Source organism: Stegodyphus dumicola, chromosome 5 (genome assembly GCF_044657685.1).
Source record: "Stegodyphus dumicola isolate Sdum_Otavi_A_Nest chromosome 5, ASM4465768v1".
NCBI classification, from domain to species: domain Eukaryota; kingdom Metazoa; phylum Arthropoda; class Arachnida; order Araneae; family Eresidae; genus Stegodyphus; species Stegodyphus dumicola.
This window is the reverse complement of record NC_140772.1, coordinates 99,062,852-99,074,980: the sequence shown is the minus strand read 5'-3', so window position 1 is coordinate 99,074,980 and position 12,129 is coordinate 99,062,852. Positions and strand designations below refer to the sequence as shown.

General features: G+C 32.8%; 2 protein-coding genes across 13 annotated transcripts in view; one reads left to right on the top strand and one right to left on the bottom strand.

Moving 5' to 3' along the window:
• Nucleotides 1-4,989, top strand: part of mRpS23 (mitochondrial ribosomal protein S23) — a 73,708-nt gene extending 68,719 nt beyond the window's left edge. For all 3 annotated transcript variants that reach the window (XM_035376498.2, XM_035376496.2, XM_035376497.2), the window contains one exon: nt 4,852-4,989. In XM_035376498.2, the coding sequence (XP_035232389.1) occupies nt 4,852-4,857 (6 nt within the window). In that variant the 3' untranslated portion in view covers nt 4,858-4,989. The remainder of the gene's footprint in view (nt 1-4,851) is intronic.
• Nucleotides 1-12,129, bottom strand: part of LOC118199039 (putative ATP-dependent DNA helicase HFM1) — a 511,790-nt gene that overhangs the window by 1,952 nt on the left and 497,709 nt on the right. For all 10 annotated transcript variants that reach the window (XM_085816885.1, XM_085816888.1, XM_085816889.1 and 7 more), the window contains one exon: nt 3,068-3,165. In XM_085816885.1, coding sequence (XP_085673011.1) covers nt 3,068-3,165 — 98 coding nt within the window. The remainder of the gene's footprint in view (nt 1-3,067; nt 3,166-12,129) is intronic.

The following is a 12,129-nucleotide window of genomic DNA, read 5'->3' as shown; positions in this document are numbered from 1 at the left end:
GTGAGCCTTAACTGTGAGCAGTGTTTCAGAGGCAATGTGAGCTAGTACACCATTTTGCATGACCTCTAAACATTCTTGTTCTTATAAGGTAGGAATGACCTGCTGCTGAAGAAGTTTGTAGTAGTGAGCAGTCATGATAGAACACCTCTGAGGAAAGTTACTTAGGAGGGTTCTCTTCAAAGGAAAAGCGGCCAAGAATTAGTATAAACACCATACAGTAATGAAATTAGGATGCAGAAAATGTTTGCGCATAGCATTAGGTCTTGCCATCCTTAACCCAGTGGACCAGCTATCCCTCCAATGGTGAAAAGAAAAGAAAGTGTACCATATCCAACAGTTTTGAGTATTAACTGCTCCGTGTAGTGTTAAATGCGACTTAACTGACCACAAAATGTGTCGAGGCCATGCAAAGTCAATGGCTATTCTGGCCAAATTGAAGACTTATAAAATCAGTGCATTTGTCCAGGTCTGCAGGATGCAGCCCTTACAGAACTTGCATCTTATATGGAACCTTTCATTCTGTTGACCAAGGGAGAGATAAATCACATGGCACCACTCAAGCACTTGTCGAAGAAAATTGGGAACCAGCTGTGCTTTTGACCACAGCAAGAGCAACATCCTCTGCAGTTTCATTTGAAATCCATTTCTGTCCTCTTGCTCACTGCATGCACAACTTTCCATTTTCTTCAGATATAGTAATCATCTTTTCAAAGCCTGCCTTGACAAAGACCCTTTTTGTAACCCTTTTTGGCGTTCTCACAGTGCAGCTAAAAAATTACTGCTGTTCTGATAAAACAACTCTTTATCAGTAAGCTTTTCAAGCATTGATGTTCTCACAGTGCAGCTGAAAAATTATTGCTGTTCTGGTGAAACAACTTTATCAGAAAGTTTGATCTTTCTTCTTTAAAGGCATGGTGAAGAATTATTTTGTGCCATTGACTGTTGGCTTTTTAAAATGCTCCAGATTTGCATAATATCCTTTCTACATTGCATGAAAAATGGCATCTGTCATTAAAATTTGAACTATTAATTTTTATTGCAGATTCTTCCCCCTCCCCCAAGGTCCACGTAAAATATATACTAAGTTTCAACAAAACATACCACATTAAATATTATTCTCTCTGAATAATCAGACGTAATACACACAAAAAAATTAATCTTTCATTTCAGGACCAGATATGCATTCCATCCCTCGACAGCCGGTCTCTATTCTCTCTCTTTGCTTTTACATAAACTTCTCCTTAGGGTTGCCGTATTTATCCACAGACACATGGGGGCGCAAGGTGCACTCATTATTGCTATCACCATGCAATTTCCCCTTAGTTCCTTGATACCAACTGAAAGGAATGCCATCAGATTATGAACTAGTATTTCAGAGGATCTGTGCTGTCAAGGTTTTTTTTTTTTTTTTTTTTTTTTTTTTTTTTTCCGTTCATAGCAGATTTAGGATATAAAATTAGAAAAATCAAAATGCGATTCAACACATGGCAAGGTAATACACACATATACACATTAAATGTTAATAAATATGTGAAAAAGCAAATTTCAAAAAAAAAAAAAAAAAAAATTAAATTGTAATGTAAGAAGAAAGTTTCTTTGGGAAGTGAACAAGCCTTCTTGATCTTGTGACAGTTCATGTTTTAGAGTTCATTAGATCAGTTTTATTTTGTTGAACTATCTTTAAGTCTCCATCTGGTTTCAGTTCAGGCAAATCAGTGTCCGAAAGCAAATAAAGTGGTTTTACACGATCTGTAGACACCGTAGATGTTAGGCCATTTATTTCAATTGTGAATGTTTTGTCCATTCTGGTGAGGATTTTTTGTGGACCAGAGTATGGCTCACACAATTGTGGCTTTACTCAATCAAAACATAAGTATACATGTGTACATGATTTTAGGTTAGAGCTTATGTAATACTTATCTTGACAATGTGCAGATAACCATTAACTTGAAGCATAAGCTTGAAAACTGCAGTTTTATTTAATTTTACTTCCTGGATAAAAAAACTGTGTTTTCTCCGAGTACAGTGCACTGTACTTTTTTTAGAATAAACAATGAAAATCTGACTTACGGGAAAAAATATGGCTGGTTAAAGCAAGTTCAGGTAAGGGAAGTCTGTTGTTGATTGTTTAAGAATATAAAGAATTCGAAAAACAAGCAGTTAAAATTATACTTAAGTGTACATTTCTTAACAAAATTCTTTATTGAATCAGTCTTTTTACTTTCTTGTACCAAGAAAAGAAAGTATTGTAATCAGGAAAAATTTTGGATTTCAACAATGCGTGACTTGTACAGACAGAATAAAAGTTTAATTCTAAAACAAATTATAAAATGGAATTAAAATGGATTTTTCTGAGATATTTGTATATACGTATGTATGCATAACTAAAAAGCAAAATTGTGTATCTGCGACTGCTTTAACATCTAGCATATATATTATGTACATACACATCCACCCTCCTTACATTAATGAGTTGTAAACATGTACTTCCAGTAATAACAACTAAAATGGTTCGGTAAAACCATCGAAACTAGTCCTGTGAAAATTTTGTAGGTATAACGCTGATTTTTGTTGTTTGACTTCTGGATTAGTATTTATTCGGCGTGTTATTGTGTCTTAATTATATACTTCCAGTTTTAGAATTCTTTTAGATGACGAAAATATTCATGTTTTGACAATTTCAAAGTTAAAAAAAAAAAAAAAAAAAAAAACTAATTTTGAATAAATTATGAAAATAATATTGTCTTTTAATATGGTCTCCCAGTTCCTATACTTATATTTGGGAAAGTATTATACTTTTTATAAAATAAATAAAAATACAAGAGGTTTGACAAAAAAGTTTACCGGAACATTTAATTTCAAAACTTGCAATTTTTCATGTAATTTTCAGTTTGCCTTGAAGGATCAGTTAAGTTAGAAAAATTTGAGGAAATAAGTTTAAAGGGAGTGCAAAAAATGCATATAACTTAATCTTAAGAAGTCGTGCTATCTGCATCAGATTTTTTTTCCCCAAAATGTAAATTCATATAAACAATTAATATATGAAATATAAATACAAAATAATTACATTCTTCGATGTGCATCTCCTGGTTGATTGAACAAGTGGAATTTCTTCTGATTATTTTCCAGTTGGCATGTATCTTCTTCCATTGCATTTATAAGATTCTGAGGAGAAATGAAATGGTGAACTTATTTACAATTACGTCTTAAAAAGTAAATTACCATATTGGCTTGAATAGTAGGTGACCTTTTTTTTTTTTCTTTAAATGCCAATTTGAAAGTATTCCCATCTTTAGCCTAATATCCAAAATATATTATAAAAAGTGTTAAGATAATTTATCATTTATCCTTAACTTTTTTATTAAAAGAAAAAAGGTTTTTGCATCAAAATATGTCATTTAGAATCTTTTAATTATTTTTCCTGCACACTTCCAGAAAAAATCCAATTTAGTAAAATTAGCTTGTGTGTAAGTTTTTTTTTTTTTTTTTTTTTCCCTCCCCTCCCCAAAGCATCTTTAGAAATACAGTCAAAAGTCGTTAATCCGGACTCGTTGGGACTTCGGCGATTCCGGATCATAGATCATCAGTTTAAATCTGGTAAGATGGCATGCAGAAATTATAAAATTCAAAATATGAAATCGTAATTTATGAAATAAAGAACAATTATGATCTAAAGGGTATCAAAATTTACAAAAAGAAAAAGCTTAATATTTATTTGTTTACTTTATTAAACATTTCTTTCAATGTAAGTTGTTTAAGTTGCTTCATTTCATGTGACAATACTTTCTCTTTATATCTATTAAACAGACATAATTTCTTGTTCAGTTACGAAGTTCCGTTGTTTAAGTCCTATAATTGCTGTGTTGAGAATACCGACTAATTTGTCAATCAAAATGTTTTCGTTTTCATTAACCTCTCTGTCACTTTCTTCACTATCGGAAGCGAATTATAATGATGAGGAACTTGATTTAAATCATATCAAAGATGGAGTATATCAAGATGAAATACTACATTTAGTAAGGAATTATAAGCCAAATAAAATAAAAGCATCTGCCCTGAAGATAAGGATAGTGCTGACAGATCAACTTCCAATTCATTGCGTGCCATGGCGATTCTGCCCCCCCCCCTGTCGCAGAGCAGCGTGAAATTGATAAATAGATTTCGGATTTCAAAACATACTTTCGCTTTGTAGATCCTTTACATATTAGTAAATATATATCGGAAATTCTATTTGACATAATCGAAAGTTGAAGCTTACTTTTATAAAATTGCTCTAACAGTCTGCAAAAAATAACAAGCCGGATCCAATTCGAAGATTAAGGAACAACGCAATCTGCAGCATTAACTGAATTAGATAATTTTAACTTAGCTTATACCGTCCGTTATACATTAAGCGCGCATGCGTAAACGTATTATGTGCTTGTGCACACGCATATTCGCAGCCGTAAAGGTCTTATGCGCATGTGTCAATGCGACGCATGCACAGAAAGTTTGTAGCTTTGAGGTCCGGATTATGGGTGTCCGAATTGACTTTTGACTGTACCTATTTGCAAAACCATTTTATGCTGAATACTTATGCACTGGATAATGCACAAGTATCATGCAAATACCTAATTACCTATTTGCAAAACCATTTTATACTGAGACCAGTATGATACTTAAGTACTGAATAATGCTAATTTATGTAAAAACGAAAAATTTTTTTAAACCTTTTTGTACACCTTAGAAGTTTAATTTCATTGATATAATCTTTATTATATAGATATAGTGAAATATCCATTTTCATAATGAGATTAAAAATTATATTTAAATTTATGCTGAAAAATTAAATGCATGTCTATTATTTTACAGAAATGAAGTTTATGGAAGAGAATCACAAAATTCAGCTGTAATTTATTTTCATCTTTGAAAAAAACTGCCTTAGAGATGCAAACTTCTTTCAAAAATAAATTGTCAGCACTTGTGTATTAAAGATTTAATTTTTCCAAATTGTCTTTTTATTTAAACAGACTTGTTTTTGTAATAAAATAGCAAACTCTAAAATAATATTTATATGTACTCATACTTTAGGTTAGGGATGCAGAAGGGCCACTCACAAAAACGCAAGTTCTTCAGTTACCTCAAAATTTTCAGAAATTCCCCTAACAAACAAAAGTAGCTGAGTTGTTGAAGTAATGTCTGTTGACTCATCAACTGCTAAAGAAAAGTAATTAAATTTGACGACAGCAGTATGTAATTGTTCATTAATATTATCACATAAGTTTTCAATTCTTCTTTGAATTGTCATTCTTCTGAGACTCACGTTTTTGAATTTCTTCGTAGCTTCAGAGCATACTTGCTCGGATGCCAACAATATACACTCCTTTGCAAAATCGCAGTCAGTAAAAGGGTGGCCATTTTTATAAGGTGACCAGATTTCGAAGTTTGGAACGCTTTCTCTCTCTCTCTCTCTCTCTCTCTATATATATATATATATATGTATACATAAATAATTAAAAAACATTTTTTTTTTACAAATAAATTATTTTATTGTTAATGTGGTAGAGGTAGTATGTAAGTCAATGTATATACATAAAATTAAAGGAAATCAAAATAAATCATTTTTGTTTTATTTTTTAATAATGACATATAATATTTTTTCAATGTAAAAGAAATCAAAATGCAGTATTCATTTTTAAACAAAATAATAAATTTGTAATCTTTCTAAATTATTTTCATTAAGTAGTCTTATATTTCTCTGAAGCATGAATATTTCTTAAAACATCCTTTTATTTTTTGATCTTGTTATAAAAGTGATAAAATACCCTTCAAAGTCTCTACTTTAAGCTGTGCTTTATCACTAGTCCAAAAACCGTTCAAGTTCTAAATACTTGCTCAGTTGCAGCATTAGTGCCAACAAGACAAAAGAAAAACTCTAGCTATTTTAAAACATTTGAACAAGAAGTCTATTAAAATGTTTCAAAATTGAACAGATCCATCCACCCGTGATATGGGGACATCTTATTTTTTTTACCATTCCAATAATCTTTCTTCCCGTGATATATTGTTTAAGGTAAACATATTCCTCATATATGTCAATTTTCAATAATTTATGATTTGATATCATTTTATTAATTAACAAAAAGGCTGTTTCAACTTGACCTTAAGAAGGGATTTCATTTAATATGATCCAGCTGTAATGTTTCCATCTCTTGAAATACTTTTTTGTCCATTTCTCCAAGTAAGTAACAGCGGTCTGATAAAATGAAAAAATGGCTTCGTATTGTGCCACCTTCTTCATATTTTTCTAGAACTTCTTTAACATTTATTGGAATAAAGTTATTCTCTATCTTGCTCAATATTGAAGCTTTCAGAGAATGTTTTGAAATAATTACATCAAATACAAATGCAGTTTGATTTTCAATTGTTGTAATAACTTTATTCAATATAGAAGTCCGAGTGTTAATAAAATGTAGCCAAGCTTCTGCCAATGGATTTTCAAAGAATTTAAAAATAAGCATGGAACACTTTTCTTGAGAATGAAAATAAGCCTTCAGTGGTTAAAACATTTGGAGTACCCTTTCAATGGCAAAAAGTAATGTTAACCATCTTATTTGTAAATACTCTAGTATCAATAAAAATCGGTTTCTACAAAGTTACAGAAATTTTTCAATGTTTATTTTAACAGTATAAGATTTAAAGTATATTTTTAAAATAATCATTTCTGTATCAACTGGCAAACCATTAGCTAATGCTCTTGTAGTGGTATGGATAATACAAGTTTGTGCTGCACATTTGGTTCCAGTTAAACCATGGTTAACGTTTCATTTCAGTTTAAAAAAAAAAAAAAAAATCTGCATGTCTGCCAGCTCCTCCAAAGTAGCCATTCGTATTATTGGCACAAATACCAATAGCTTTTTCTTTTAAATTATTTTCCTCAAGACAGGTAGTTAAAGATTTGCTGACAATATCAGATCTTTGACACCAGGTAAGGATTTAAATTCTAAAAATTTTACTCTATATCCATAACTCCTATCTACAAATCTAATAAGTATTGGAAAAGTTTTATTTCCTTGTGATTGGATGCATTAGTTAAGATTGAAATAAATTAACACTTTTTCAAAAAAATGTGCAAAGCTTTTAAAGCGTAAGGTACGCAAACATTTAGTATTATTGCTTCGGCCCTGGTTCATGTACATATTAATTTAGGCTCAAATGCTACTTGAAGGAGTTTGAACGGACAAGCCACAGACCCAAAGCTATGTTTGTGGCAAATAGTAGGGTATGCAGCAGTACCACCTACTGCAGCTGCTAATCTTTTTCCTTATGACCCATTTTCTCCCGTTTGAAGAAATTCTATAATTAATTTTTTAACAAGTTAGATGCAAAAGAGTTTGGTATTTTATATTTATTATTGTTTATATGTAGTTTAATATCTGTACGTCCACCATCTTTGTATAGAAAATTTTGAAGAGCATGTATTGCACTGTACATCAGAATCGCTTATAGTTTTTTCAATACACTGGCATTCCTTCTGTAGGTCTTATTTAAAGGTACTCATTCTTTTTTTAACCCATTACTTAAAAAAATCAATGGTAAAAATAAGTAATAAATTAAACTGCAGTAAAATATACCCTTAGGACGTATGTAATTCACCGTTGATAAATAAAAAATATATGTCATTGGCAAACGAAAAACGTCATTGTTTTGGTAGATTTTTTAAAACCTTTGTTGCATCATCTCCACTCTAGTTTAAATTTGTTTATTCTTCTGTAAATGCCTTAACAGATTCCATTCCTGTGTTTATTCATTCTATATTATTAGAATTTTCAACTGTCGATCATAGATGGCTGTATAGCATCACTAAGTAAAGCATTGCTATTTGGAAAATGGCTGCTACTTCTGTTTCCAAGTTAGTACAATTTCTCATAGTAAACATTATATACAGTCAAAAGTCTTTAATCCGGACTCGTCGGGGCTTTGGCGATTCCGGATTATAGATCATCAGTTTAAATCTGGTAAGATGGCATGCAGAAATTATAAAATTAAAAATATGAAACCGTAATTTATAAAATAATGAGCAATTATGATCTAAAGGGTATCAATATTTACAAAAAAAGAAGCCTAGTATTTATTTGTTTACTTTATTAAATATTTCTTTCAACGCGTAAAGCATACCTTACGCATAGCCGAAATTAGAAAATTGCAACCAGAAAACTATATGATTTGTATTCGTGATATTTATAATGACGAGGAATTTGATTTAAATCATATCAAAGGCGGAGTACATCGAGATTAAATACTACATTTAGTAAGGAATTATAAGCCGAATAAAATAAAAACAATTGCCCTGAAGATAACGATAGTGCTGACAGATCAACTTCCAGTTCATAGCGCGCCGCGACGTCCCCCCCCCGCGTGCAGAGCAGCGTGAAATTGATTTCGGGACGGTTAGATAAACAAAGGATATGCCTTTATCCATTTTTGTAACAATTCGTTTTTGTTTGATGGACATCGAAACATACTTTCGTTTTCTAGATTCTTTGGGAGCTCCAGCATCGGAAATTGTATTTGACATAATCGAAAGTTCAAGCTTACTTTTATAAAATTGCTCTTACAGTCTGCAAAAAATAATAAGCCGGATCCAATTCGAAGATTAAGGAACAACGCTATCATTAACATTAACTGAAATAGATAATTTTAGTTTATACCGTCCGTTATACATTAAACGCGCACGCGAAAACGTATTCTGCGCTTGCGCAGACGCATATGCGCAGTCGTAAATGTCTTGCGCGCACGCGTCAAACGCCTATGCGCATGCATCAACGCGCCGCATACGCAGAAAGATTTTAGCTTTGAGGTCCGAATTAACGACTTTTAACTGTAATATTGCTTACATTTTCTTATACTGCCATCTTTTATTCATAATTAGTAATTTTAGACATTTATTTTAAATGTCAGTTCGAGAAAATTGTGAAGTGGGTAGATAAAGATCTACCGAAAGGAGTGAATTGAAACCCAAATGTACTGCTTATCAAGCCAAAACACCACTGGAAATGTTTATGTTTGGCAAGGAATTTCTAGAACATTTGACATATGAATTTAATAGGTATAGGTTACAAAATCGTAGCAAAATGAATTCAATCACAATCAAGGAAATGAAGGTATTTCGGGGGATCTGTATGTACATGCCAGTTGTAGATTTACCATTTAGAAGATGGCAATGATCGCTGCAAACAAGGCAGGAAATGATTTCAAATGCAATGACTGTGAATCATTGGGAAGAGATTTGTATGCATGTATGTATATATATGCATGCTGTCCACTGTAGTGAACAAACTGTAGCAATTATTTAAAACGAAATTTGAATAAAATAAATTTTTTTTATTATTACTAAGGTTATTTTAAGTAGAAAAAATACAAACATTTTCGTTTAACTTTACTAGATTATTTGTATGCAACAAAGGGTTAATTATTATGCAAAATCAAAATGACGATGCAGTAAAAATTTTACAGTCTAAACGTGACAAAAGAAAGATCATTTTAGATGAATATATTTACAATATAATTTCAGCAAATGCTAAAAGTATTTTTAGATGTCATGTAATAATTGTGTAAGGGGATGATACATAATAACGTTTGTAATGCACAGTTGATAAATAAAAAATATGTATATATTATAAATTCAAATCACAATCTAATTAATATATCAATTAAAAATTGCAGTGCTGTCTGAATTACAACTGTGAGCTCTGAGCAAAAATTCCATGTATGTTGGGGGGTGGCTGGGGAGAGAAATGCATGAATGAGAAGTCAAACTCCCCTACTACAATTTTTCTAAGGTAAATGCTAGATGTAGAATCTCCTATTTATTGCGGCCGGTACGGCGTGCGTCTTTTAACCTATACTTGCATTCTCAATTTGCAATCTATGTTAAATAAATATAGGCATTTAAGCTTTTACCTTCTCGCACTACTGTTTTTTGGTACAACTGCTATAAATTTAGGACCAAAAAACGAGTTACAAAAAATCGGGACAAAGATTGAAATTTCGGGACGTATGGTCACCTTACACTTTTAGCAATTAAGGCTGCTATTCCCAAACTAACTTCAATACAGTTATTATGAAGATGCCTTTGTAAATACATTCCTTTGTGCAGTGAGAGAAAGGCGAAGAGATTAGATTTCGATAATTTCGCTCAAGCTTTGAAAATGAATGTTTCAAGTCATAGTGTCATTTAATCTTATACTCTTTCCTACAGGGTGATCAGCGAATAAGCCCTGATTTCAAAATTAAATATCTCTACAACAAAGATCAGAGTCGTAGCTAGGGTTTTCAGCGCCCAGGGACAACTGAAGATTTCGCGCCCCCTATTGCTTGCCAAGGATGGAAAACATTTAATTCTAAAATCTCGTAACTACAGTTTGGCGCCCCTTGGATTCTGCGCCCGGAGACAGATGCCCTCCCTTGCCCCCCCCCTCTAGCTATGCTCCTGACAAAGATCGATAGAATTATGCGGTAAACTGTACGTTTATTAGCAAAACTGTAAAAATGGTGTACAAAAGTTTAGGAAATTTAGTTACGAAAATCGTCAACAGAGAGCGCTGTTATCGCAATGACCTATTGATAGCCTTTAACCTTTTCCCGTGGGCTATAGGGGCCAATTTCGAACGTATTATGGCCATTTAGTCACTTATTTTAAATGAAAGGAACAGAAAACCAAATCGACAGGGTCTTTCATTTCCTAATCCATATGAAGGAGTAAATTTTAAATCTCCATAGTTTACTGAAATTTCTTGAGACACGTTGAAAGCGATCAGTACGACTAGTTGGCTAGTGAAAAGAGACTAGCGTAGAAAGTGAAATAATGTATTCCATTAAACAACAATTTTTTTTTTTTTTTTTTTTTTTTTTTTTTTTAATTTCACCGATTAGAAAACAGTCTTACGGCAACATATCGCAGTTTTCAAAACCGATTCAATGTTCCAGTTGGACCCGATGGGAAAACCATTCGCATGCTCTTCGCGAATTCGAACGGACTGGCAGCGTGGCTGATGATCGAAAGGGAAATGTTAGGCCTAGGCAAACTGCAGTCGCTCATGAAAATGCAGCCAAAGTTTCTGGAATTGTTCAGCAAAATCCTAGGAAAAGCATCCGACGGATAGAATCGGATACAAGTTTAAAGTACACAAGCACGCAAGGAAAAAAAAATTAAAAAATAGCGTACGGATGTTTCCATACAAAATCCAAAGTCATCATGAAAGGTGTGCAACAAAAGGTTGACTTTGGAAATCAGATTCTAACAATTATTGACAACGACAGATTTGATGTGAGCTGCATCTTGTTCACAGATGAGGCACATTTTCATTTGAATGACATTGTTAATAAACAAATCTGGAGATTTTAAGTTTCCGAAAATCCTCATTTGTGTGAAGAGAAAGCACTACATTCGCCTAAAGTTACTGCATGGGCTTCGGTATGCGCCAGAGGCATTATCGGACCCTTTTTCGTACGAGAAACGATAACTACTGAACGTTACGTTACGATTTTGGAACAGTTTGTGAGCACTCAACTAGCGTTGGAGGATCGACCAGGTATCGATTAGTTTGTGCAAGATGAGGCTCGACCACATCGAATAGGTAAAGTTTTTTGGGCTAATCTTTGGAATATGGCAACAAGTAGTTTGGCGACATTTTGGTAAGGCGATAAAGGTTACTAGCTAGGACTTTAGCAGTGTACATGGATAAAGTCAAGAGTGTGCGCAATGCAATTTTTGTGCAATTCGGGGATATTTTTTTAAGTGAAAATAGGTCGACGTGTACATGGATGATACCGCGTATGTGCAATTCTTAAAAACGCGGCAAGCAGTCTGTGATTCTGCACTTTCTCCCAATTTCGCACCTAATCTTCGTCATGCTTAAGCATTTTTGTTCCATAAAAGTTCTAGTATAAGCGTAATTCGGCTAGCAGATTGTTAGGAAAAATGTTGAGTTAAAAAAAAATGCCTTTACTTCGTGAAAACAAAATGGCGTCCAAAACAAAACTAGCAGGTTGCTGTAGCAAGGTTGGTCGCCAAAAAATCGCCAAGTTACCATAATCCGAAGATTAACCGTTTTTCCCTTTCTTCATGAATATTTTGGGAATAGAGAA